The sequence below is a fragment of the Chelonia mydas genome, chromosome 17 (genome assembly GCF_015237465.2).
Source record: "Chelonia mydas isolate rCheMyd1 chromosome 17, rCheMyd1.pri.v2, whole genome shotgun sequence".
Lineage (NCBI taxonomy): Eukaryota > Metazoa > Chordata > Testudines > Cheloniidae > Chelonia > Chelonia mydas.
Genome location: NC_051257.2, coordinates 23048131 through 23075685, shown reverse-complemented (window position 1 = coordinate 23075685; position 27555 = coordinate 23048131). Strand labels below are relative to the sequence as shown.

Sequence of the window (27555 nt, the reverse complement as noted above, 5' to 3'; positions counted from 1 at the left end):
TAAGCTTTCGTGGGCTAAAACCCACTTCATCGGATGCATGCAGTGGAAAATACAGTAGGAAGATGTATACACACAGAGAACATGAAACAATGGGTGTTGCCATACACACTATAAGGAGAGTGATCAGTTAAGGTGGGCTATTATCAGCAGGAGAAAAAAACCTTTTATAGTGATAATCAGGATGGCCCATTTCCAACAGTTGACAAGAAGGTGAGAGCAACAGTAGGGGGGGAAAATAAGCATGGGGAAATAGTTTTACTTTGTGTAATGGCGCATCCACTCCCAGTCTTTATTCAAGCCTAATTTAATGGTGTCCAGTTTGCAAATTAATTCCAATTCAGCAGTCTCTCACTGGAGTCTGTTTTTGAAGTTTTCTTGTTGTAATATTGCGACTTTTAGGGCTGTAATCGAGTGACCAGGGAGATTGAAGTGTTCTCTGACTGGTTTTTGAATGTTATAATTCTTGACGTCTGATTTGTGTCCATTTATTCTTTTACGTAGAGACTGTCCGGTTTGGCCAATGTACATGGCAGAGGGGCATTGCTGGCACATGATGGCATATATCACATTGGTAGATGCGCAGGTGAACGAGCCTCTGATAGTGTGGCTGATGTGATTAGGCCCTATGATGGTGTCCCTTGAATAGATATGTGGACGGAGTTGGCAACGGGCTTTGTTGCAAGGATAGGTTCCTGGGTTAGTGTTTTTGTTGTGTGGTGTGTGGGTGCTGGTGAGTATTTGCTTCAGGTTGGGGGGCTGTCTGTAAGGAAGGACAGGGGATGTAGTACTTAAAAGTGAAAAAGCCTCCAACCTGCTAGACCTATTAGCACAACACTGAAACTGTTAGAGAGCCATTTAAGTGGTAATGAAGCCATTTAACCGGCATTTACCAACCCCCAGGTATATACTGTCAGTTTCTGAATTTACTGACAAAACCAGTTGTGCATCACTGTAATAATTACTCAGAACATGTTAGTCTACAGGACCTTAGTTTAAAATTTGTTAGTCTACAGGACCTTTAGTTTAAAGTTATTTCATTAGTGTGTTGCTGAAGATTATAAAATCATGTCTCTAAGAAATCCTTGCAAAGATTTTTAGATGCACCAGCTGAGTATTCATCTTTAGCCTTAAATTCTTGGATCTTCAGACAGATCGTTTTTTAAATAAATCCTTCAAAAGGCCACCCTTCTCTAAAATACACATGCGAGCCCGGGCTGCCGTCGGGCATGGGGGCACCAGTTTCATAGTAGGGCCCCGTAAAACCTAAGGACGGCCCTGCCTCCCACTGGGAAGGGCAGTGGCTGGAGTTACCCTGACACCCTGGAAAGGAGCTTTCACTTTTATTCCGTTTGCTGATTGAAGAGGACATTTTTCTCCTCAGCTGCCACTGGCAGCTTACTTCCTGCCTGTCCCATTTCTCGCCAGCTTACCTGTTTCTACTATCAAAATGCAGGGCAGTGTTACACCCACCAGGTTCCACAAGGGGTCACCCAGCTGATCGTAGGTACCAGAAATGCAAGGCTGCAACTGTGACCAGGGATACGCTTGTGTCTATTGACCTTTCACAAGGATCCCTCTTTACACCTGACACAAGAGATTTCTAAGTGTCCCTGGTGGTACAAGGCTCTTCCTTTGGCTGATCAGCTGGGTGAGAGTCTCAGCAAGCCTCCAATCATGGGAGGTGCCCAGCCTTGATCCAGAATCCAGAATCTGTATTCCTGCTTTGAGGAGCTGCTGGTTACTGGTAGCGTTGCCAAGTGAGCAAGCACCAACACCAACAAAATACAGAGGCCTAGCCCCAGAGAAATCTTGATCAAAGAAAAGTGAGGGAGCTGCCCAACCTGCATCCGGGCCGTCTGCCTCCAGCCAGTGCTTAATTTGTAATGAAAGAGGTGCCGGAGATCAAGCTATTAGGTGCTTGGGCTCAAACCATTTTTTTGTTACGTTCATAACGGATGCAGCAAGCCCAGAGGTGCCAGGGCTAGGAACTGCCAGGCCCAGAGGTGCCAGGGCCATGAACTGCCAAGCCCAGAGGTGCCAGGGCTAGGAACTGCCAAGCCCAGAGGTGCCAGGGCCATGAACTGCCAGGCCCAGAGGTGCCAGGGCCATGAACTGCCAGGCCCAGAGGTGCCAGGGCTAGGAACTGCCAAGCCTAGAGGTGCCGGGGCTCAATGCTGGCATGAATTAAGCATTGTCTCCAGCCCAGTAACAGCTCCTGTCCGTGACACTCTTTGCACTTGAATCCTGAGCACCAGGTAGAAAGCGATGATTAAGGCAAGTGGTGGGACTTGAAGTGTCTCTCTGGCTTCCTTGTGTGTCAGATCTCCTTCCTGAGGTTTCCCTCTTCCAGGAACTTGCTGCCTGGAATCTTCTCTTCCTCTCTCCCCTCACCTGCTTCTCTGAGGCATTGAAATTGCTCCCAGTTCCAAAGGGGGAGGGCAGGTAGGGTGGTGTCAGCTTCTGGATCTACGGAGAGTCATTCTGAAGAGAGACAGAGGGGAAGAGGCCAAGGGAGCAGAGAAGAACATCAGGGAGAAACACTGGTTTCCACAGCAGCAGCTCCTAGTAGTCATGGCACTGTGGGAAGAAACAAGAACACATGCTTAGTCCTAGTTACTTAGAGACTAGGAGACCCAGGCTATAGGCTGAAAGTACTGGACTGTCCCATCCACATCAGACAGTAGGCCAGGCTGGCTGCAGGGGAACAGTTAAGACTGTGAAGGTACCTTAATGTCACCATTGCCAGACTCTGAGTGCTTCCCTTTGCACTCAGTTGTCTTTTAATGTTGAGGCCTTTTTCAGTGGAATTTCCTACATATTTTAAAAGGGGGGAAATGAAGAAATGAAGACGTTTTGCCATATTTGGCCATTAGTTGGGTAGCAGCAGAGCACGCTGTCCTGCCCAAGACCTGCAGTGCAGAATCAAGAGCCCTTGCTTCATGGGCCAGGGCCTCATTCATCATTTCTATTTTATAACTAAGTGAGATGGGTTTCGTGTTTAGGAAAAAATCCAGCTGGAGTTACAAACCAACACCTCTGTGCAGCCAGATGGGGAAGCCATCAGGAAACAATTGTTCTGATGATTGGGCCAAGACTTGGAGTGACCCAATACCTATTGCTCCTGGTGTGGGAGGCATGGGAGTGCCTTCCCTTGAATGGTTTTACGCAGGTTGTGGGGAAAGGTGACCCAAGTAGGGCACAGTAATGAACCCAAAGACAGAGGCTTTGATAAGCAGGTGGAGAGGGATGAATCATTTCTCTCTCCCTGGACATGACAACAGGATGCAGAGACTAGAAGGGAGGGACGAGAGACTAGTCTTGCTCTCTAGACATGCGGAAACTTCGCCTTTCCCTTTTCCTTTTGATAAGCTACAAGAATGCCGTCTCTCATTGAGCTACTGTGAGGTGTTCAGTGGGACATGTTAAATCAATCACAGCTTTGGTTTTCACTCCCTTTTCTCTATTTTTAAAAAATCTTATTTTACTAAGAGATCTACTGTTTTGTGTGGGATTTTCACTGAGTGTGTCTCTGATGGCAACCTCTAGGGAGAGAACTAAAGGGTAAAGGGTTTCTGGAACCTAAACTCCCACCTTGGTCAAAAAGGTCTGGATCAAGGGATCTGCTCCCAGTGAGGCGTCGCTTGAGGATATGGCTGGTAACAACCAAGGGGTGTGTGTGCGTACCAGGAGACCAAGGAGAGGCGAGAGCTGGTGTGTGTAGGTGTGTGTTTGTGGGGGGGAGGGTTTGCAACATTTCATTCCATGCACACCTTTCTAGATCATCTGGAGGAAGGCACGATTTCTTCTAAGCCCTGACTCCTTCTACAGCCACCCTGAGGCATTGTTTCCCTTTCCTAGCCAGAGCAATGTGGGGAGACAGCTAGTTCTGAGCAACTGACCACCTTGGCAACCCTCCACATTAATTGATAATATAGGCAGCGTGGCCACAGAGAGCAGAGCTAGTTGGTCCACATCTGCTGGCAGAGGATGGAAGCCCCACCCCGACTTCTCTCTGGAAGGCAAATAAAGCCACAGATGTATTAGATTTAAAAACTCGTGATTTGAAGCTGCCTCTTGGCTTTCAGGGCTGTCTCATGATTTTTGAACACTTGGAACTCTGGCCATACTGGTACATTTTTTAACTGATTCTCCAGTAACTGAGGAACATTCCATTGTGACTCCCCTGCTTATTACCTACAAAGCCCAGACATGGACTGGCAGGGTGCTAGATTTGTAACAACAGCAACACAGTATTCCAAGCAACAAACAGAACTGCCTCCGAGTTCCTAGGTGCTGCTGGTAAAAGCTTTTGGGCAGATTTTCACGGGGCCTGTGGCTTGTTGTGGTGAGTAGCCAGTCGAAGCTTGACGCTGACATGGTGACAGCTTGCGTGCTCATACATCATTTTCAGGACACTGCTGTCTGTGGCATGCCTGTGGCTGGCTGCTTAGTAGCAGGAAGTCAGAACCACAGGGTTATCTATATCCATATCTATAAACAGATCTGCTGTCGTTTTTGACATGACAAAATTCAAGTTACATTTTGAAAATAATTCCTACATATTCCTTCTCTTCTTCAAGAATCCTCCAGCTACAGACCGAGCAAGGGGCTCACCCCCGCTGCATGCCACAGACACATGCACCTTTTGCAACATGACCAGGGGCTGGGGCCAGGAAGCCGAGCTGAAGTAAAGCCTTTGCCCGCTCTCTCAATGAGCCCGTGAGCTGGGACTGTCGTTTCCCAGCAGTGAGGCGGCAAGCAGAAGAGTAACAGAAAGACAGGAGATGCATTTTCTGCCTAGCATTTTCTCCCCGCTCCCCATTTCGTGTGCATTTAGTCTTGTTTTGATTTGAAGGGATCAGACATCACCCACAGCAAGCTAAACCAACTGTCACTTTTCCCCAGCCACAAGAGTTAACACCATCTTCAGTGGCATCTCAGAGACTGCCAGGCAGGGGAGAGTCTGAAGGGAATCACAGGCCCCAAACACACGGAGCTGTTCAATAAACAAAGGATTTAGAACACCGCAGCCTTGCTGGGCCCGAGACACAGCCTCTCCCATTCTTATCAATCCCCCCCTCTGCCCGCCCCCAACAACAGCATCTCTGCTCTGCTTCCCATCCATTAAGACTGCATCTCGCCCCCCCTCAATAGCCCCAGGCAGATTCCTGTGGGAGTGAGACGTTTAAAGGTCACATTGGCAGCTGGGGTCAAGCCGCTCCGCTGAAGTTAAAGGAGCAGTGCCAATTGACACCCACTGAGGATCTGCCCATACCGTTTTCATAGAAACCTCTGCTTAGCCCAACTGGGCACCGAGCTGCTGTTGGGGTCAGGAGGACATGCCATCCCACCACCCTGGATCATTACTCCCCCATGTTCTTATCCTCCATGCTCCCCATGCCAGGACTCTGCTCCCCCAGGAGTCACTGATCTCCCACTAGAGTCCGTGTCCAGCAGCCCCCACCAGAGCCCCATGCCCATCTGTGGGTCACACGGAATGTATACCCTTCCCTCCGTCTGCCTGGCAGATCGCTGCTCCTGGGGGTGGCTCTAAGCTGCCCTGACAGAATTCAGGGGTGGGGATCAGGCTGTGTGGACGTTGGCTGGGTTACATGGTGGAAGGGAGAAGGAGCTTGTTGTGGAGCTGAGGACTCTGCTGGGCTGCTAGGAAGTCAGAGGGCGGTACGGGTGCTGCCCAAAGTGCGCTCAGCTCAGACTGGCTGAGCTGTTCCTCTGTTCTCAAGTCAGGGGCGGCAGAGCCTTCCCAAAAGTGGGGGGGCCAGGGCCCCCCCCCGAGGCCCGCCACCAGCCAAGCCAGAAGCCAGAGTGGGGCTGGGGAGCTCTCCCCCACACCTGGGGAGGGGGACCTGAAAGCAGCCCCCTGCCCATGTCCTTGTCCCCGGGTTCCCCACCCAGGCCAGGTGGAGGGACTCAGGCTCCCCACAGCTGCCCGTGCGGCTCTTACCATGGTTGGCTGTGGCTCCGAGGCCCCTCCCCTGAACCGGACATGGGTCAGAGTAAGAAGAGCTGTGCGGGCAGCTGTGGGGAGTTGGCATGGACCTCAACTGCCTGGGCTCCCTGGCTAGGCCCCGGGGGGGAAGAGGAGGAGCAGGGGGTGGGGTCCTGTGGCAAAAAGTGGATGGGCTAGACCCCCCTGTTCCGATGCGCCTGTCTCAAGTCATATGTGAATCCTCCTGAGGTCTGCTTCTCTGCAGGTCTGAGCTCACCTAGGGATTCTCCAGCACGTGAAGTCTTTAAATCAGGACAGGTGTCTTTCTAAAAGATAAGCTAGAGCTCAAACACAAGGGCTGGGTTTGATGGAGAGATTGCGGGTGAGGTTCTTGGCGCTGTGTTATCCAGGAGGACAGACTAAAAGATCACAACAGTCCCTTAAAAATCTATAACATCTATATCCTTGCCCACTAGTAGTAGTTGTGTTTGTAATGAAAGGCAAGTGTGTGCAGAGTTCCAGAGGAGCTTCACAATAATGACAGGGTGCTGCTTGCTAGACAGCTGCCCGACCTCCCGACCGAAACCCGAGCTGTGGGGACAGATCTGTTAGCAGGAGAATGAGACTTCCAGGCCAGTGCATTTCCTGCCAAGAGGCAAAGTGGGGCTGGTGCAGGAGGTAATACTAGGCCAGAAGCTGTCAAGGGCCGGGAGCTATTTCTGCTGCTGAGCTTGGTCTCCAGAAGGACCTGGAGCCTGTGACTTACTGAATCCCAGCTACTCCTTAAACCTGCCTCTTGCAATCACATCACCCACCCCCGCAAACTCCCTCCTTGTCTTCATCCCAGCTCCCCCTGCAGCCTCCCATCCCCCACCCAGCTCCCCCTGCAGCCTCCCATCCTGTCCCAGCTCCCCCTGCAGCCTCCCATCCCCCTCCCAGCTCCCCCCTGCATCCTCCCATCCTGTCCCAGCTCCCCCCTGCAACCTCCCATGCTGTCCCAGCTCCCCCTGCAGCTCCCATCCCCCATCCCAGCTCCCTCTGCAGCCTCCCATCCCCCTCCCAACTCCCCCTGCAGCCTCCCCTCCCCCTGCAGCCTCTCATCCCATCCCGTCCCACCTCCCCCTACAGCAGAGGTCCCCAAACTGTGGGGCATGGGAGGAACATTCGGGGGCAGGGAGGGAGTGTGCGTCACCCAGTGCTGCTCTTGGCCCTGGCCCCAGGTGTTGGCCCTGTGCCGAGGGCCCTGGCTGCTGGCCTTGGCCTCAGCTCCACTCCTTGCCCCACCCCCACCCCCCGCTGTGGTCCCAGCCTCGCCTTGGCCCCCTAACTCTTTTCCGCATCCCGCACTCCCGGCCTCAGCTCCGGCGGGGGAGGGGCACGGACAGGAGTAAGGGAGGGCGTGAGGTAAAAAGTTTAGGGACCACTGCCCTGCAGCCTCCCGGTTCCCCCCATCCTTCCTGCCCACACCCATCATGCTATTCTTCAGCCCTTAGGAGGAATTCCTACGATGTGCGGCTGGCTAGTGCAGGACAGTCGGGGTGGGCAGGTGTGCATCTGAGCTCATTGCAAAGTGGCAGTGATGTCCTAGCTTGTCTCTCCCTTCCCTTCCTCCATAGTGTTGTGCTGATCAAGGCTACCTGGTGCAGCAGAATGCGAAGCTCCTGAGGGCGCTGGAGGAGTCACAGCACTGCTGTGCCAGCCTGAAGGAGGAAAACTGCCTGCTGGTGAGCACGGGAGAGGGGCCTTGGGTGGAGTCTGTGCTGGCTTGGGAGCGCGAAGGAGCATGAGCGGGAGGACGCTGTGCAGGGCCAAGGGATGCATGGCTCTTGTGAACCTCCCCAGGAGCCTGTCAGGCCCACTGACAATCAGAGACCCAATCCCAGGCTGACAGCACTGGGGCGGGGAGGAAGCAGCTGTTGGGAAGAGTCCATGTTGATTTGTTTGCTGACACAGCTTAAGAGTAACAGCAAGGCAGCGGCTCCCTGAGCCAGGCTCCCGCCCGATCAGATCCAAAAGCAAGTCTACGACCACATCAAACCCAGCATCCTGGGCCTGCATTAGTGCCACAGGAGCCCTACAACTTCACTGTAACCCGTCTTCACATGCTCATCACTCTCTCGCTCACTGGCAGGAGAAGTTCCACAAGAAAGTTATTTAAGTGGTTTAACTACTGAGCATGACAAAGAGCCACACTGTGTTAGTTCTCCATTGCTCCTGGCTAGGGAAGCTCATCCCAAAGCTTCCAAGAACCACAGCAGTTCAAATCCCTCTCTGGGCACCATTTATAACAAGACTTTGGGATCACCTGCAAGGACTGAAACCAAGACCTCAGGTTCTAAGATCAGCAGCGCGAATGCTCAAGCTGAAGAGCAGAGCCGCTAAGCCTGCCGCAATAGTAGACCCATAAACCTTTGTAAGTGGTCCAGTCACAAGAGGGCTGTTTAGCCAACAAAATAAAACCACCCCAACGAGAGGCGTAAAGCTTTTTGCAGCAAAGTTTGTAGATGCTGCTATTTGACTTGTTGACATAACTGGCTTCCACCAGTATCCCACAATGCCTGCCATGACCGCTCTGCTCACTGTTTTGATCTCTACTGCCCTGCAGGCATGTGTCCCTCCTCTTTCAAAGATCGGGGAAGTATCTGACAGCTGAGCCTGCTGCTCCTTGGGGGAACAAAGAGCAAATCATTGGAACGCAGGGGAAGGCAGACTGCTGCTGCGGGGAGCATGGTGGGGACAGGGACTGCTGCATTGGTTTGACACCCCTCAGCATGGAGAGCTCACAGAGCTGCTCAGGATGCTGCTCCCCGCAGCTGAGGAGGCTGTGGAGAGCTCAGTGGGAATCACAGAACCACAGGCAGGCAGGCAGAGTGGGTTGCTTCGGGAGAGACGGCTGTGCCGAGCAGAGCTGGGGGCTGACGTGTGGGTGTGTGTGTCCCTCTCCCCCTGCCTCAGGAGAGGTCGGTCAGCCTTGCTGTCTCCCCCGCCCCAGACACACCACTCTCCTCCCCTCTCCCCGCACACTTCAGTTGAAAAAGTGGCTGGCACTCTACTAGGATGCCCCTGGAACCATGGGACTGAGAAACCTGCATCATGTGAGGCTGTACCTGCCCCATGAGGCACTGCAAACCCTTCCCAAAGCACCTTGCGGCCACTTGCACAGTGGGATCGCTACCCACAGAGCAGTGCTCTCTGTGTGGCTGCAAGAGCTGCTAGTGTGGATGCACCCTGCCAACACAAGGAGCTAGTGTGGACATGCAACAGCTCTTTAATTAAAGTGGCGTAACTTTTGCCGGCAGAACATTGTAGTGTAGACAAGGGCGACCTTGTAACTCTTACGCCTGGAGCATTGTTAATGTGTCCACCATCAACAGTCAAAAAAAAAAAACCTTTACAAACCTTCAGAGGAGTGGCCTGCAATGAGCTGAAAGGTTTACATTGGTCCAAACAACATGTACTAAACATTTGCGGACATTAATTTAATCCCTTATGCTGCTTTATTGTATTTTTACAAAGATCTGAAGAAAGCGCAAACAATCCAAAATGATGGGTTTGGGACAATGACACCTAAGCCCGGGTTGTTTTTTTTCCTTCAAAAAGCCCTTAAAAATCAACCCCTTTGATATTTGCATTAAGGATTTAAAATTAATCATATCTTTCAAAATACACAGATTTGGGATCGCTTTAGCACCCCACCAAATAAAGAAGCTGGCCAAACCCAACGATGGTGTACTACTGCTCCCCTCTAATGCCATGCATGTGTGCTTTAGTAAAGCATTTATCAAACCAGGTCTCCTGAGATCTTACTCTCAACATTAACTCTGATCTCGTCACTGATCGAAAGGGTAAAGAAAGGGTCATGAAAATAGCAGATATGCTGGGGAGCATCCAGCTGGGGCATGGCAGGAGTTGGTTTTAGGGCTCATCTTACTTAAGGCTTTCTAAAAGAGGAGTAAACAGCCTGTGAATGATGTTGCCAGATGACATTACATTGGGAGCAGTTGCAGTTTATCAGTGAGGACAGATAAATAATAAAAAAGGATTTAGAGAGAATAAAAACATGGGAAGAAAATAAAATGAGATACAATTTGGAAAAATGGAATTAACACACGTGGAGACAAATCATTTGAAACACAGAGACTGATTGGGATGGAGTGTTGGGAAAGCAGTGATCTCTAGAGAGACTGCGGGGAGAGGTAGATGCACATGAGAGATCCATGTGCTGTGGCAGCAAAAGAGCCAAGTGTGATTTGGGGGCAGCTTTTGAAGAAGCTATATGGCGCAAATCAAGGGTGTGGTGTTGGAAGCTTGCAGTCGGCACCATATGGTTGGAAAACTGCAGATAAACTGCAGGGATCTCAGAGGAGAAAAAACAAATGGTTAAGGAGAATGGAGGGATTTCTATTTGAGAGGAGCTGAAAGTGCTAAATCCTGGCTTGGCTAAGGGATGCTTCGGGGAACAGTATAAGAGCCTGCAAATGGCCAAAGGATGTAAGCACAGCAGAAGGAGAACTGTGTAGGGTGGCATCCAGGGGCTTAACTGGAAGTCAATGGGATGAAATTAAGAAAGGGGCAATATTTAGAATGAATATCAGGAAAAATAAACTGACAGTGAGGCATAGGAAGCTGTGGAAGAGTCTCAGGGAAATGGGGTTGAAGCCTCAGTACCCGGGATCTGTAAAACTTGAGCAGACAAAATGCTAGAAAATGTAGAAATTGAAGAATCCTGCATTAGCCCCAGAGGATGGACTGGATCTTCTGCAGCCAAGGCCCTTTGCTGGCTCTAGTTCTCTGATTGTGTAGTTATAATGGGGGCCTTGTCTGGACATGGTGAGATTGGAGATGGAGGCTTGGGGGGCTGTAGGGCTGTGAACAGAGGGTGAGCAAAAGGGCTGTTAACCATTCCACTCATTACTTAGCGGAAGAGCTGCTTTCCCGAGACTGAGGAGAAGGTGAAGCACTTGAAGAGAAAGAATGCAGAGCTGGCCCTGATCGCAAAGCGCCTGGAGGAAAGAGCAAGAAAACTGCAGGAAGCAAACCTCAAAGTAGTAAGTGTTTAACCGTTTGCAGCAGCAGCATGTGGCATGGCACTGCCTGTCCATCCCCTCCCCGCAGGCCTTCAGTGCCCCTAGTTATTCCTAGCAATGATTGGGTAATTGGAGGAGAATGCAAACTGGGGCAGAGTTGGCAGGTTATTTTTCAATACTGCCATCCTGTACCTTTGGCTAATAGGAAGATACAGCATGTGTCCCAGGCAGGCTTCCTTGGAACCCCCCGCGAGAGCCTTGGGGTGCCACAGACACAATTCCAGGAATGACAAAAGCCTGTCTCTCACTGTACCCAGCAAAAGAGAGCAAATTCACCATTCAGGCTGACATTCTCCCCTCAAACTGCCCTGCTGTATTGGGTAACTCAGCTCTACACCCATCCCCATTAACATACCAGCATCTACCAGAGTGTCCCTCCGAGTGTCTTCCCTATCACATTGGTGATAACTGCAGTGTGGCCATGGCATAGTGGGGTGTGGGAACTGGTGGTAATTGTAACCACTGGCTGGCTGGTTTCAGTGGGTTGTCTGCAGTGTGCATGTCCTCAGTGTGCCGGGGGAGATGGAGCACGTGCTGCTGGAGAGGGAAATCAGCATGGGAAATGAGAGGGGAAGTGAGGTCATGGTGGATGCAGGTGGGCGAGGTTTCCATGGTGTGTGGGCGTTGCCCTTCATTCCCACATGCACTGTCACAACTGCCTGCCTGTTCAGTTACTTTGGGGCACCAATCACTGGGCTATGTAAGTGCCAGACACAGTGTTAGGAAGAGATAATTGGAAATGGGCACTCACCTTCTGAAGGTTCAACTGCTGCTGTAACTCGGATTTGTTCCCTCCTTCCTTAGGAGGATTAAAAAGATGAACAGGCCATTTCTGTGGGTAATAGAAGATCCCCAGTGATGTGGGAGGAGAGGAGAGAGATCAGAGCGAGACCAGCCCTTCTGCTTCAGGGCATCAGCCAGCCTGTCTGACAGGGGTAGGAAGAAACTCGCTGTCCCAGGGGCAGGTCCCAGAGAGTATGAGGCACCTAGTCTTCCTGTGACAAATTCTGTTAAGGAGAAGGAGCCAACCCAGCTCCACCTGTGGACAGAGGCACTGGAACAATGTGTATAGCAGGGGTGCTGGGAGCCACTGAACCAAGCTGCAAACCCTGTATGCGATGGAACCACTTCAAGCCAGGGGGTGCTGCCGCAACCCCAGGACCCCTAGTTCTAGCTCCCCTGCTGGTGGCTAGTTAATTGCCTAGGTAGCTGGGCAGCAGTTCATTAGAATAATAGAATATCAGGGTTGCAATGGACCTCAGGAGGTCATCTAGTCCAACCCCCTGCTCAAAGCAGGACCAATCCCCAACTAAATCATCCCAGCCAGGGCTTTGTCAAGCTGGGCCTTAAAAACCTCTAAGAAAGGAGATTCCACCACCTCCCTAGGTAACCCATTCCAGTGCTTTTCATAGATTCATAGATATTAAGGTCAGAAGGGACCATTATGATCATCTAGTCTGACCTCCTGCACAATGCAGGCCACAGAATCTCACCCACCCACTCCTGCGAAAAACCTCTCACCTCTGTCTGAGCTATTGAAGTCCTCAAATCATGGTTTAAAGACTTCAAGGAGCAGAGAATCCTCCAGCAAGTGACCCATGCCCCATGCTACAGAGGAAGGCGAAAAACCTCCAGGGCCTCTGCCAATCTGCCCTGGAGGAAAATTCCTTCCCGACCCCAAATATGGCGATCAGCTAAACCCTGAGCATATGGGCAAGATTCACCAGCCAGATACCCAGGAAAGAATTTTCTGTAGTAACTCAGATCCCACCCCATCTAACATCCCATCACAGGCCGTTGGGCCTATTTACCATGAATATTTAAAGATCGATTAATTGCCAAAATCATGTTATCCCATCATACCATCTCCTCTATAAACTTATCGCGTTTAATCTTAAAGCCAGATAGGTCTTTTGCCCCCACTCCTTCCCTTGGAAGGCTATTCCAGAACTTCACTCCTCTGATGGTTAGAAACCTTCGTCTAATTTCAAGTCTAAACTTCCCAATGACCAGTTTATATCCATTTGTTCTTGTGTCTGCATTGGTACTGAGCTTGAATAATTCCTCTCCCTCTCCGGTATTTATCCCTCTGATATATTTATAGAGAACAATCATATCTCCCCTCAGCCTTCTTTTAGTTAGGCTAAACAAGCCAAGCTCCTTGAGTCTCCTTTCATAAGACATGTTTTCCATTCCTCGGATCATCCTCGTAGCCCTTCTCTGTACCTGTTTCAGTTTGAATTCATCCTTCTTAAACATGGGAGACCAGAATTGCACACAGTATTCCAGGTGAGGTCTCACCAGTGCCTTGTATAAGGGTACTAAAACCTCCTTATCTCTACTGGAAATACCTCGCCTGATGCATCCCAAGACCGCATTAGCTTTTTTGACGGCCATATCACATTGGCGGCTCATAGTCATCCTATGATCAACCAATACTCCAAGGTCCTTCTCCTCCTCTGTTACTTCTAATTGATGCGTCCCCAGCTTATTACTAAAATTCTTGTTATTAATCCCTAAATGCATAAACCTCCCCCACTGCAACTTTAGACCATTTCTCCTTGTTCTGTCATCTGGCACCACTGAGAACAGTCTAGATCCATCCTCTTTGGAACCCCCTTTCAGGTAGTTGAAAGCAGCTATCAAATCCTTCCTCATTCTTCTCTTTTGCAGACTAAATAATCCCAGTTCCCTCAGCCTCTCCTCATAAGTCATGTGCTCCAGTCCCCTAATCATTTTTGTTGGACTCTTTCCAATTTTTCCATATCGTTCTTGTAGTGTGGGGCCCAAAACTGGACATAATACTCCAGATGAGGCCTCACGAATGCTGAATAGAGGGGAAAGATCACATTCCTCGATCTGCTGGCAATGCTCTTACTTATACAGCCCAAAATGCCATTAGCTTTCTTGGCAACAAGGGCACACTGTTGACTCATATCCAGCTTCCTGTCCACTGTAACTCCTAAGTCCTTTTCTGCAGAACTGCTACCTAGCCACTCAGTCCCTAGCAGCAGGACTGTAGCAGTGAATGGGATTCTTCCATTCCAAGTGCAGGACTCTGCACTTGTCCTTGTTGAACCTCAACAGATTTCTTTTGGCCCAATCCTCTAATTTGTCTAGGTTACTCTGGACCCTATCCCTACCCTCCAGCGTATCTACCTCTCCTCCCAGCTTAGTGTCATCTGCAAACTTGCGGAGGGTGCAATCCACACCATCCTCCAGATCATTAATGAAGATATTAAACAAAACCGGCCCCAGGATCGTCCCTTGGGGCACTCTGCTTGATACCGACTGCCAACTAGACATGGAGCCATTGATCACTACCCGTTGAGCCTGATTATCTAGCCAGCGCTCTATCCACCTTATAGTGCATCCATCCAGCCCATACTTCTTTAACTTTCTGGCAAGAATACTGTGGGAAACCATATCAAAAGCTTTGCTAAAGTCAAGGAATTGACGTCCATTGCTTTCCCCTCATCCACAGAGCCAGTTATCTCATCATAGAGGGCAATTAGGTTAGTCAGGCATGACTTGCCCTTGGTGAATCCATGCTGACTGTTCCTGATCATTTTCCTCTCCTCGACGTGCTTCAAAATTAATTCCTTGAGGACCTGCTCCATGATTTTTCCAGGGACTGAGGTGAGGCTGACTGGCCTGTAGTTCCCCGGATCCTCCTTCTTCTCATTTTTAAAGATGGGCACCGCATTAGCCTTTTCCCAGTCATCCGGGACCTCCCCCGATCGCCATGAGTTTTCAAAGATAATGGCCAATGGCTCTGCAATCACATCCGCCAACTCCTTTAGCACTCTTGGATGCAGCGCATCTGGCCCCATGGACTTGTGCTCGTCCAGCTTTTCTAAATAGTCCCGAACCACTTCTTTCTCCACAGAGGGCTGGTCACCTCCTCCCCATGCTGCACTGCCCAGCGCAGTAGTCTGGGAGCTGACCTTGTTCGTGAAGACGGAGACAAAAATAGCATTGAGTACATTAGCTTTTTCCACATCCTCTGTCACTAGGTTGCCTCCCCCATTCAGTAAGGGGCCCATGCTTTCCTTGACTTTCTTCTTGTTGCTAACATACCTGTAGAAACCCTTCTTGTTACTCTTAACATCTCTTGCTAGCTGCAACTCCAAGTGTGATTTGGCCTTCCTGATTTCACTCCTGCATCCCGAGCAATATTTTTATACTCCTCCCTGGTCATTTGTCCAATCTTCCACTTTTTGTAATCTTCCTTTTTTGTGTTTAAGATCAGCAAGGATTTCACTGTTAAGCCAAGCTGGTCGCAGGCCATATTTACTATTCTTTCTACACATTGGGATGGTTTGTCCCTGTAACCTCAATAAGGATTCTTTAAAATACAGCCAGCTCTCCTGGACTTCTTTCCCCCTCATGTTATTCTCCCAGGGGATCCTGCCCATCAGTTCCCTGAGGGAGTCAAAGTCTGCTTATCTGAAGTCCAGGGTCCGTATTCTGCTGTTCTCCTTTCTTCCCTGTGTCAGGATCCTGAACTCGACCATCTCATGGTCACTGCCTCCCCGGTTCCCATCCACTTTCGCTTCCCCTACTAATTCTCCCCAGTTTGTGAGCAGCAGGTTGAGAAGAGCTCTGCCCCGAGTTGGTTCCTCCAGCACCTGCACCTGGTAAGGGGCACCTGGGCCTAACACAGGTTTGTGGCGGCTCAGTCAGGAAGCCCAGAAAAGAGGAAGGTGCGGAGGGAGAGACTCCGCAGGGGGCTGGGCAGGAAGCTACTCCCAGTGGTGTTTCCCTCGAGAGCAGAGGCTCCCGGAGAGAGGAACAGGCCTGGAGAGAAAGTGCTCCAGAGGAATGAACTGGGTGTTGGGCCTCCTGGGGAGCCACTAGGGACTGGTGTAGTGGAGGGGAAGATGGGGATCTAGCTGAGTGCCCACCAAGCTGCCAGGCCAGGAAGCCGGCTTTGGGGCTAAAGGGGAAAAACAGGGGTGGAAAGCTTCTGGGGGAGCAGCTAATTGAAGCTTTTGTGTTGCTCTTTCCTGTTAAATGAATAAGGCCCTCTGAAGAGGATGCTCTTTAGTACTGGAAAGCCTGCTTGGACTTGTTTATGCCCTGGGTGAGGGAAACTGAGGAAGGGTCTCACCGATCATGTTGTACCTGATCACAAGGGACACGCTGGGGTGACCTCCATGCCATTACACTTCCCCATGGGCAAATTAGTCCAGAACTACCCACTGGAGGGCTTCTTGCACCTCTGCTGAAGCAGCTGTGGCTGGCCCCTGTTAGAGACAGGCCATTGGGTTACCTGGGCTGCAAGCATCACCTGCTCTGGCAATGCCTTCCTCCCTTCCTGCTCTTTACCCCTTCTCTTAGTTTTTGAGGCTGCCTGTGTGGTTTGCACCAGGCTGTGACCATGGTCAGGCTACAGCACATTCAGCCCCCACCTCAGGGTGTTCTCCAGCCCAGGGCTTTTTGCTGGGAAGATCTTTTGTCTGACTTCAGAGAGGTTCACCCTGGCCTGCTATGGCAAGGGGAGCTCCAGAAGAGGCCAGGAAGTTAGAGTCTCTGACCAACAGGCCTGAGGTAGGCAGGTGTGATGCCAGTGCAGGGGGGTAGGGCCTGGAGCCTGCCTGGGGTGGGAGGAGGGAGAGGCTGGATCCTGAATGGAGGAGAAGGACCAAGCACCAGGGGCTAGAGTCTGGCCCTGGCCAGGCGGCATGTCTGCAGTGTGCTGAGGAACCGGGAGCTGGAGAGAGTGAGGGGCTGTAGGAACTGGAATGGGAAGAGATGTGCCACACACAAGGTGTCGTAACCATAGGGGTAGCCTAAATTCCTCCTGACCTGTAAGGGGTTAAGAAGCTCAAGTAACCTGGTTGGCACCTGACCACAGGAACCAATGGGGACAAAAGATACTTTCAAATCTGGGGGGGGAGGGACGTTTTGTGTTGGCTTCTTTGTTTTCTGTGGCTGTTTGCTCTTGGGACTAAGAGGGACCGGGCATCAATCCATGTTCTCCAAATCTTTCTGAACAAGTCTCTCATATTTCAGACTTGTAAGTAACAGCCAGGCAAGGCATATTAGTTTATCTTTGTTTTCTCAACTTGTGAATTTTCCCTTTGCTAGAGGGAAGTTTTGTTTTGTTGTAACTTTGAAACTAAGGCTAAGGGTTCCTCTGTGCTCTTTGAATTTTCCGCTACTCTGTAGGTTAACTACCAGCCCAAGTTTACACAGGTGATTCTTTTACCTTTTTCTCTTTAAATAAAATCCTTCTTTTTAAGAACCTGACTGATTTTTCCATTGTTCTAAGACCCAAGGGTTTGGATCTGTAGTCCCTTTGTAACCAGTTGGTGAGGATATATGCTCAAGCTTTCCCCAGGAAAGGGGGTGTAGGCTTGGGGGACTATTTTGGGGGAATGGGACTCCAAGTGGTCCTTTCCCTGATTGTTTGTTAAATCATTTGGTGGTGGCAGCGATCGCAAGGCAAGAAAGGAATCTGTGCCTTGGGGAAATTTTAACTTAAGATGGTAAGAATAATCTTAGGGGGTCTTTCATGCGGGTCCCCACATCTGTACCCCAGAGTTCAGAGTGGGGAAGGAACCCTGACACAAGGTGATGGGAGAGGACGTGATGACAGTCCTGACCACTGGGTGGGGTAGCCACTGGTTTGGTGTGTGGGCATTAGGTGTCTGCTCCAGGTTGAATTTACTTCCTGGAACATGCCCACACAAGTGGGGGTAGCAGTGTCTCTGCTGAGCATTCAGAGGCAAGCTGTGCGCTTCCTCCACGGCCTGGCCGAGTGGGACCAGTTGCTCACTGTGTGTTAGGCCTCTGCCAGTGGGTGACGCCTGGGGCCGGCGGGGGGCGGGGGTAAAAGCCTTTCTCGGTATACACTGGGCTGAGCTTAGTGCCTCAAAGTCCTTTGCGGAGAGTCTGTGCTGCAGCTCTGCTCACTCGCCAGGCAGGACACAAGGGGTATGCCTACGTGTCCAAGCTTCTCCACCACTCAGAACTGCGTCCCCTTCCCCTTCCCCTTCTCCTGGCCAGGGCCTTTCAGAGGCAGAGGTGCAGGCAGAAGCCCCTGCTGCTCAACTGCCAGCAGCAAAGGTCCAAGGCAGCCGAGTCTGCTGGGACAGGGCCTGGGACAAGGAACACCGAGTCTGAATTTAGATGGTTGCACTGATGTGCTGTGTGGCTCGAGGCAGGTCCCTCTCAGGGCTCCTGTGTCTCCCCTGGGAAATGGGTGTCACGTACGCAAGCTCAGTGCTAACCCTGCTCCAAAGCAATACTAGTGAGATCCCCAGCCAGGTCATAGCTTCTCATTAGGAGGAAGAGTCTGAGGCCTGGGCTACACTAGGCACTTACGTTGGTACAGCTATGGGAGAAATCCATCTCTGGAGAGCCACAGCGAAATGGACCTAATGCCTGTCGTAGACAGCACCGGAATTCTCCTGCCGACCTAGCTACTGCCTCTTGGGGAGGTGGGTAGCAACGCTGACGGGAGAACCCCTCCTGCTCGCATAGGAGTGTCTATAGGGCAGTGCTGCAGTGGTGCAGCTGTAGTATTTTAAGTGTAGACATGTCCTGAGGCCAGGTCTACACTGCAGGCTTAGAGCAGTATAACTGCATCTCTCAGGGTGTCTCCCTGAGCAGCACAGTACACTACCCTAGGCCCGTGTATACAGTGCTATGTCAGCGGGAGAACTTCTCTTGTCGACATAGCAACTGCCTCTTGTGGAGGTGGGTCAATTGCTTATTAATGGGGGAGGGATAGCTCGGTGGTTTGAGCATTGGCCTGCTAACCCCAGGGTTGTGAGCTCAATCCTTGAGGGGGCCATTTAGGGATCTGGGGCAAAAATTGGGGATCGGTCCTGCTTTGAGCAGGGGGTAGGACTAGATGGCCTCCTGAGGTCCCTTCCAGCCCTGAGAGTCTGTGACTACAGCGACAGCAGAGCTCTCTCCTGTTGGCATCGGGCCGTCTGCACTTAAGTGGCACAGCCGCAGCTGTACCAATGCAGCTTTTGAAGCGTAGATGAGCACCCATGCTGAAAGGCAGGAGCAGAACAGCCTTGACAGAGCAGATAGCACTGCTTAGAGACTCGCCTGCTCAGTCAGGGCATCTTCAGCCGTTTGCAAAAGTCATCTGGCAGATGGTTATTTCCCCTGGTTCAGTCTCCTGAGCACCCAGGAAGCCTTGGCATGGTTTGGGGGGAGAAACATAGGACTGGAAGGGACCCTGAGAGGTCATCTAGTCCAGTCCCCGGCACTCATGGCAGGGCTAAGTATTATCTAGACCATCTCCGATAGGTGTTTGTCTAACCTGCTCTTAAAGACCTCCAATGATGGAGATTCCACAACCTCCCTAGGCAATTTATTCCATTGCTTAACCACCCTGACAGTTAGGAAGTTTTTCCTAATGTTCAATTTAAACTGCCCTTGCTGCAATTTAAGCCCATTGCTTCTTGTCCTGTCCTCGGCAGTTAAGAAGAACAATTTTTCTCCCTCCTCCTTGTAACAACCTTTTATGTACTTGAAAACTGTTATCAGAGAGCTCTCCTGTCGGCATAGTCAATCCAGCTCTGAAAGAGGTGGCAGCTATGTCAACAGGAGAAGGCAGGACAGGCACTGTCTGGATACTGGAACTGGGTGCGTGCCACCTCTCCTTCTGCAGTCCCCATGAGAAGTGAGACTAGGATCATTGCTTTTTAGATAGCTGAAAACCCCTTATTGAACGACCCTGAGGTGCAGGTACAGTGGAGTGACGGGTCGCTGTGTGGTTGTACTGCTGGAGAACTCTCTGCTGTGGGGTTGTGCCCTTTCTGAAATGTCCATTGCAAGCTCCCCCCGTGGGAGCTTTCTTTGCAAGTTCTCTGTGCAGCACAAAGCACCTTTCAGGGACTGGGCAAAGAAATCAGCAGCATCTCATGGGCACTGTTGCCTGGCACTTGTGGATAAAGTGGGGCATCTGAGATGCAGAAATAACATGGACCAGTAAAACTCCCCCTTTTCCTCCTCAGACTGCATCAAAGATCTTCTGTATCTCTCCAGAACAGGAAAGGCTCAATGGGTTTCAATGAGCACCAGAAACACACACACCTGATTTCAGAGTGTTGGAACATGAACACTCTGAGCTGCTAACCTCAGAGAAACAAAATGTATAATGGACAACTTGATTTCTAGCTGGTCTAGTTACAATACACCAGCCTTGTGTAATAAGGGAATGTGTGGGAGGCATCTGTGCACTGCTGCTGTGGCAGGCGTATATTTAAAGGGAGAGGTGCTGAGGAGTTAGCATTTGGTTGCTAGAGGTGGCTTCAGTGCCCGGATATGCTGCAGCACACTGGGCCTGCCTAGCGATGCAAGGTCCCCTGAGCACGGAGATCCTGCTGCTGGATGATTTGATATATGAAAGGAGTTAGAAAACAAGAGTTTGTACTGAGTTATCTATCCCCTTTGCACTGACGGAGGAGGAAATTCACACTGGGGGTGGGAGTCACCCGTGAGCAGGTTTCTATTAAATCCTGAACCTTGGGAACTGGCTTCGTTTTGCAGTGGTGCGGAGAACTTCGATTTTGCCAAGGCTGCCCCTTGTGTAAAGGCTGTTGAGCATCTGGAGAAGAGCAGAGGAGCCTGGCCATGACTGATGGCTGCTTTGCCAGCACTCAGTGATTAAGGCTACCCTGGGAAATGTCACCATTGCTGGCAATGGGCTCTGGTGGTGGGTGCAGCTGGGTGGGGGATGCATGTGGAGTTGGAGCCAGACAGTACCCAGCACTGGTTCAGCCATGCACGCACAGTTCAGCCAGGCTGCTGCATGGTGCTGGACATCGCCTGATCCTGTCTGCACTTACAGCTGACCTATGCTCAGTACCACCCCAGCCACACTTGCTATTAACTCCTGCTGCATTTCCTAGGGTAGAATGCGTCTCATGCACAGGGCATTGCACCTTCTTCTCTCTCTGCTGCTCGCTCCTGTGGGCCATGGCTTTGGCCTCTTAACAAGAAATGCTAATTAACCTCCATCTAGAGCTGATGGGTCCCAATCTCCCTCTGCCCGGCAGCCCCTCTGGTGTCTCTGGGAGCCCAGCAGTCATCTCCAGCTCAGTCCCTCCGGATTCGTCTCCCCTCCCTCCACTCACAAGCTAACAGAGGAAGAGGAGCCTTTAGCTCAGTGGTCAGGGCACTTGTGGGATGTGGAAGATGCAGGTTCACTTCCCTTCTCTGCCTGCTGTGGAGCAGGGACTCCCCTCTGAGCGGTCTAGCCGTCTGCTGAGAGTCATTTTGACTGACTGCATGAGCACACAGTAGAACCAGGTGCTCCTTGAGCACAACCTGTGCCCAGACTACCTGTAGCTCAGTGGGATGCAATGTGGGAAAACCAATTCAAATCCATCTAAAACAAGAGGCAGAGGGGCCTTGAGCCTGGGTCTTTCATCTCATCCCAGGTGAGAGCCATGGGCTAAAGCTTATAAGAGCACCACCTGCTTTGTGAAACAAGCCCTTCATTCCCTTTGCTTTGCTTTTCAAAGTGCCTGGAGTCGGAACAGAACATTTCTTTGCTCCAGAGCACATTTTTTGCCAACTTTTTTGATTCACCAAAATTTTTCAGAAGTTCCAACTGATATTTTTTCTTTCAATTTTTCGAAGCTGCCAGCAAACCTAAAAAGTTAGTGATCCCCCCAGCTCTGGTTCTTTGCTCTGTGCCTGCTGCCTAACTGTGCATTTATTAACACTACCACCACATGTGTGGTTTCTCCCTTGCTGTTCTCTCCCTGGTGCAGGTAAATGCTCCAGTGGCTGTGAAGGGCTCCAGCCTAGAGCTGTGTAAAAAAGCATGTGCCCACCAGCGTGCCAAGGACTTGACAGAACAGGCCAGTGCACTCCTAGCGAAAGATAAACAAATTGAAGCTTTGCAGCAGGAGTGTTGGGAGCTACAGGCGAAGCTCACAGCTGGGAAGGTGAGTGTCTTTCTGGGGTTTTACTCATTGGCATGGACAGTTTTCAGTTTTCAAATGTCTTCAGTATAATTCTTGGTGTGTAGCTTGTTAGAGAGGAACGTGGGAATTACATGCCTGGCTCAGACCCACGGTCCAGCTAGCCCAGTCTCCTGTCTCTGACAGTGGCCAGCCCCAGATGTGTCAGAGGAAGGTGCAAGAGCCCTGCAGTGGGTAGATGTTTGATTACCTGCACCCCATAAAGTCTCTGATACTTAGAGATTGGCTTAAGTCTTGAAACAGGAGGGTTTATTTCCCTTCCAAAATGTTTGTTAGCATTAGTAGGATCTGGGATGTTGTATCCATATATATGTCTAATCTCTTTTTGAATCTCACTAAATTGTTGGCTTCAACAACATCTGGTGGCAGTGAGTTACATGGTCTAATTACATGCCCAGAGAAGAAGTATTTCCTTTGCTGGTTTTGAATTTCTCACCTTGTAATTTAATTGATATTTCCTTGTTCTTGTGTTATGAGACAGGGAGAACTTCTAGACCATTTACTATTTTATCACAACCCCTCTTATTTGTCTCCTGTCTAAGGTAAACAGTCCCAGTCTTTTCAGTCTCCCTTCAGATGAGTTTTCCAGGCCCTTGATCATTCTTGTTGCTCTTCTCTGAACCCGCTCTAATTCTGCAATTAAAGAACAGCTTGTGGTAAATATTTTCCTTTCAAAAGTCAAGCTGTTTTGTTGGGACACACAGCTCACAGTTGTGTTCTCTGACTGAGTGCGATAGCTCTAGAGTGGGTCTCCATCGTGCCTACTCACAGCTGCAGAGTCTACATTTGGGTTCCACGAATATTCTGCATGACTGTTTGATAACACTTAAAATTTATGCTTTTACAAATGCTGCTGCCAGTGAAAGTGTTTCAGTACTCTGGACAGCTTGCCCCAGAGTGAATTCCTTTCCCAAGCCAAATATTCATGGATCCGTTTTAGCAGTAGAACAAGTTAATTATTGCAAATACTTCATTTTTTACACACAATAATATTCCAGCGTTGTCAGATTCACTAGCGGTCTCTGAAGTTTGACAGTAACCCAGCTACTGCTCTAGGCCCCTACTCACACCTCAGTCAGTAATGGATTTATCATCACAACCCTCCTGTGAGGCAGGGCAGGGCTGTTTTCCTCATTTGACAGAAAGATAATTGAGATACCAAGAGACTAGGAGTAAGATTCACAAAGGGACTTAGGCATCATGCTGCTCATCATCACAACGCTGCACTTTTAGGTGCCTAGCAAATCACTGGAACACACTGCCATCGACAAAGCCCGCAGGTTCCTTGTACCATGGACGGGGAGCAACAGGTGTGGAAGAATATGATCCACAAAAGCCAGCACTCTAGGTGGGGAGCTGCCTAATCTAGCCAATGGGAGATGTTGACTAAGCCCTGCTCCCCCACAGAGATACAGTAGATGTTTAAATCCAGGTTGCAAGGAGGCACCTATCTCTGCTAGTGGTTAACAGGCCAGAACCACTCAGGCACCTAAGGTGTTTCTTGTGCAAATGACTTAGGCAGGTGCCCAACTCCACACGAAACAGCCAGAGGAGCCACCATGCACCTGTTCAAATCCTTTCTTCTTGTCTGGCAGAGAGGGGAATTGAACCTGGGTCTCCCACATCCCAGGCTAGTGGGCGCTGCCGTTTCCTCCCTGTTTGAATGGGACCCTATCCAAAAGGGCGCCTCTGAGCATGTCTACTGGATTGTGTCCTGCATACAAGTGAGGCAGAGGAACTTCCCTGGTTCATGGTTGGGTGCCGGGGAGAGACGGGTGTCTGCACACCTAGAGGGAGGCAGCAGCGCATGTGATCAGAGGCAGAAGTGTAGGTGCGGAGGGAACTTTTACCCTGAAAATGTAGGTGTTATGTGAATTTCGGTGCCTACAAGGTTTCTGTGGGAGTTTTGAGAGTCACAGTGGAGCCTAAAATTGGGATTTAGAGGCCTAAACCCAGATAGAGACATGTAATTCTGGTGTGGAGGAACCTCAGTACCTTTGTGAATCTAGCCCTAGGTGTCTTGTCTGGAGCAGAGCAGGGAACTGACTCAAGTCCCAGGCTACTGCTCTAGTCTCTGGACTGCACTTCTTCTGAGTGACTTCATCAGTCTTCAGTTGTGCTGCCCACTGCTGAAAGCTAAGCACATGCTGCAGTGCTTTGTTGGAACAGGGCTGGCGAGCTGAGCTCCTCTCAGGATTAAGCCCTGATAGGGCCATTACTAATCCAGAGTTCTATCATATATTCATTATTTTTTAAAAACTGTATCAAAGGACCGTAATCCCAAAGTCAAGCACTCAGAAGTTAGAAAAGGCCAGAATTAAGGTTGAGCTGGCCAGAATGATACTCTCACTTTCCTTCCTGAGTGATTAGCAGTGATTTAGAACCCAGCGAAGGGGGTGAGTAATTCAAATTATTCCTTCCAGTGCATGTTACCTTGCACTTATCTGCATGGAATTTAGTCAGGCAGAAAAAGGCAGAACAAGATCTACAAGAGCTGGAAGTTGAAGCTAGATAAATTCAGACTGGAAATACATTGCAAATGTTTAATAGTGAGGTGAGTTAGCCATTGCAACAACTTACTAAGGAAAACGGTGGGTTTTTGGTCATTTGAGGTTTTTAGATCAAAATTAGTTGTCTCTCACAGATCTGCTGTAGACCAGAAATGATGGACTTGATGTAGGAATCACTGGGTAACATCCTCTGGCTTGTGTTACACAGGAGGTCAGACTAGATGACGTAATAGTCCTTTCTGGCCTTAAAAAAAATCTGTGAATAACGTGCCCAAATCTGAATGAATTTCCATGGTGCCAGCCATAGGCAACTCCCTTAACTCAGGACTACCCCTTTGGCAAATGTCAAGTTCCTTCTGTAAACCACAGAGACACTAGATTTTTAAAAAAAACTGGCAGAAGAATCTTCATAATGGGAAGCATCAGGCACCATAAACACAGGGGTCACAGGGTGAGGAGGAGCTGCAGAAGAACCCAACAAAGTGAGGTGAACAGACAACACTTTGGCAGATTAAAGTCTACATAGATAAGTGCAAGATAATGTACATTGGAAGGAATAATTTGGACTACTCACACATATTGCTAAGCTCTAAAGGTGTGTCTGTGCTGGAACTGGAAAGTGTAATTTCCAGCTGGAGGAGACAAACCCATGCTAGCTCTGATGGAACTAGCAATTCTAAAAGCAGAAGTGTAGCCACAGTGGCACAAGCTGTGGAAGGGGATAGCTGCCCCCGGTATGATCCATCTGAGACCAAATGTATGTACCTGGGGTGGCTACAGCTCACGAAAGCTCATGCTCAAATAAATTGGTTAGTCTCTAAGGTGCCACAAGTCCTCCTTTTCTTTTTGCGAATACAGACTAACACGGCTGCTACTCTGAAACCTGTCATAATTGGTTAAGCAACTGCAACAAAGAGTCACTATTAATGGAATGCTGTTGGATTGGAGGGAAGTCTCACGTGGGGTTTCACAGGGATCCGTTCTGGGCCTGGTGTTGTTTAACATCTTTATTAATGACCTAGATGTAGGAATAGAGAGCATCCTGATCAAGTTTGCAGATGACGCTTTGGAGGAAAGAGCTAAAATTCAGAGGGATCTTGATAAACTGGAGAACTGGGCTAGACAACAAAATGAAAATCAGCTACACTTCTATGATTCTATGTGAGTTTGCAAAAAGAAAAGGAGTACTTGTGGCACCTTAGAGACTAACCAATTTATTTGAGCATGAGCTTTCGTGAGCTACAGCTCACTTCATCGGATGCATTAGGTGAGTTAGGTGGACGGACCTCTGGGCAGGGCCTGGTGGGCAGTGCTGAGGGTGGACTTGCTTCTTCAGCTCATTGTTTCTCCACCTGCATTGCCTGCAGCACTGGAGAATTGTTGATGTTCTGGAAATACCTGAGCATTGGGGCGCCATGCAGGCCAGGCCATTTGTGTCATGGCATCTCCCAGTGGTGCTTTCTGGAGCTCCATGTGGTGTAGGTAGAGAGCAGCAAGAAGGCTGCAGAAGGGGTGGGGTGTAATGGCAGTAGCAACAGCCTAGCTGGGCCAGGCAGAAGGAATGAGCTTCTCTTTCCTGATCCCACACTCCCCCTGGCCTTAGCAACTGTCCCCTAGAGAGTTTGGGTGGGGGGGAGAGAGAGCTTTTGCATAAAGCTGCAGCTCACCCTTTGCTCATCCTGCCAGCTAAAAATCACTGCCTTAGTGGACTCGACATGGGTCTAGCAGTCAGGCGGACGTGGCTTCTAATCCTGGCTTCAAGCCAGTCCCTATAGCGCCATGCCTCATGAGATCTTGGTGTCACTGTGAATAGTTCTATGAAAACATCCCCTCAATGTGCAGCCGCAGTCAAAAAAGCCAACAGAATGTTAGGAACCATTAGGAAAGAGATAGATAGTAAGACAGTAAATATCGTAATGCCACTATATAAATCCATGGTATGCCCATGCCTTGAATACTGTGTGTAGTTCTGGTCATCCCATCTCAAAGAAGATATATTAGAATTGGAAAAAGAAGAGAGAAGGGCAACAAAAATGATTGGAGGTATGGAATAGTCTCTGATGAGAGATTAAAAAGATGGGGACTTTTCAGTTTGGAAAAGAGACGGCTAAGAGGGGACATAGTCGAGGTCTGTAGAATTGTGACTGGTGGGGAGACAGTGCATAGGGAAGGGTTATTTAGTCCTTCTCATAGCGCAAGAACTAGGGTCACCCAATGAAATTAATAGACAGCAAGTTTGAAACAAACAAAAGGAAGTACTTCTTCACACAACCTGCAGTCATCCCTCATAGCCAGAGGATGTTGTGAAGGCCAAAAGTATAACTGGGTTCAAAAATCAACTAGATAAATTCCTGGAGGATAGGTCAATCAATGGCTATTAGCCAAGATGGTCAGGGAGGAAACCCCAAGCTCTGGGTGTCCCTAGCCTCTGACTGCCAGAAGCTGGGAGTGGATGCTGGGATGGATCACTGGATAATTGCCCTGTTCTGTTCATTCCCTCTGTAGCACCTGGCACTGGCCACTGTCGGAAAACAGGATTCTGAGCTAGATGGACCATTGGCCTCATCCAGTATGGCTGTTCTTATCTTCTTAGTTTCTAACGTTCACACTGAGTAAGTCAGACAGCCAGAATTCAAACCAGACCCTCGCTTTGCAGGGAAAATGAGGATAATTAATGTGATCCTGACTCGCTCCCTGCTGGGTGTTATCGTACATGCAGTAGCTCCTGTAAGTGCAGGATACAGGAACTCCCTTAAGGTCAAATCAACAGCGAGGTGATTGCATGGCTTCATGTGGTAGTGTTCTACCTAGGGGGAGCTGTTGCCACATATTGACGCAGGCGAATCTAAGAGATTCACAGAAGTACATAGGTGCCTCTGTCCCACTTTTAGGCTTCACTGTGATCCACAAAACTCTGCTGAACCCTGCAGGCGCCTAAACTCACTCAGCACCTATATTTTCAGGGTAAAAGTTCCCTTGGTGCCCATGTTTCAGCCTCTGGACGTGCACACTGCTGCATCGCTCTAGGTGTCTCCTGTCTACATTCC

At 49.8% G+C, this 27555-nt stretch overlaps 1 protein-coding gene across 16 annotated transcripts in view; it reads left to right on the top strand.

The window, feature by feature from the left end:
- The window catches only part of TSPOAP1 (TSPO associated protein 1), a 231462-nt gene that overhangs the window by 12530 nt on the left and 191377 nt on the right, over positions 1-27555 (top strand). For 15 of the 16 annotated variants that reach the window (XR_006286347.1, XR_006286348.1, XR_006286349.1 and 12 more), the window contains exons 2-4: positions 7567-7674; positions 10870-10998; positions 21786-21962. Coding sequence is in view for 13 of the 16 variants with exons in the window: in XM_043531294.1 (XP_043387229.1) it covers positions 7567-7674; positions 10870-10998; positions 21786-21962 (414 nt within the window). In the remaining 3 variants the exon portion in view is untranslated. The remainder of the gene's footprint in view (positions 1-7566; positions 7675-10869; positions 10999-21785; positions 21963-27555) is intronic. The other variant, XM_037880544.2, reaches the window with a different exon arrangement.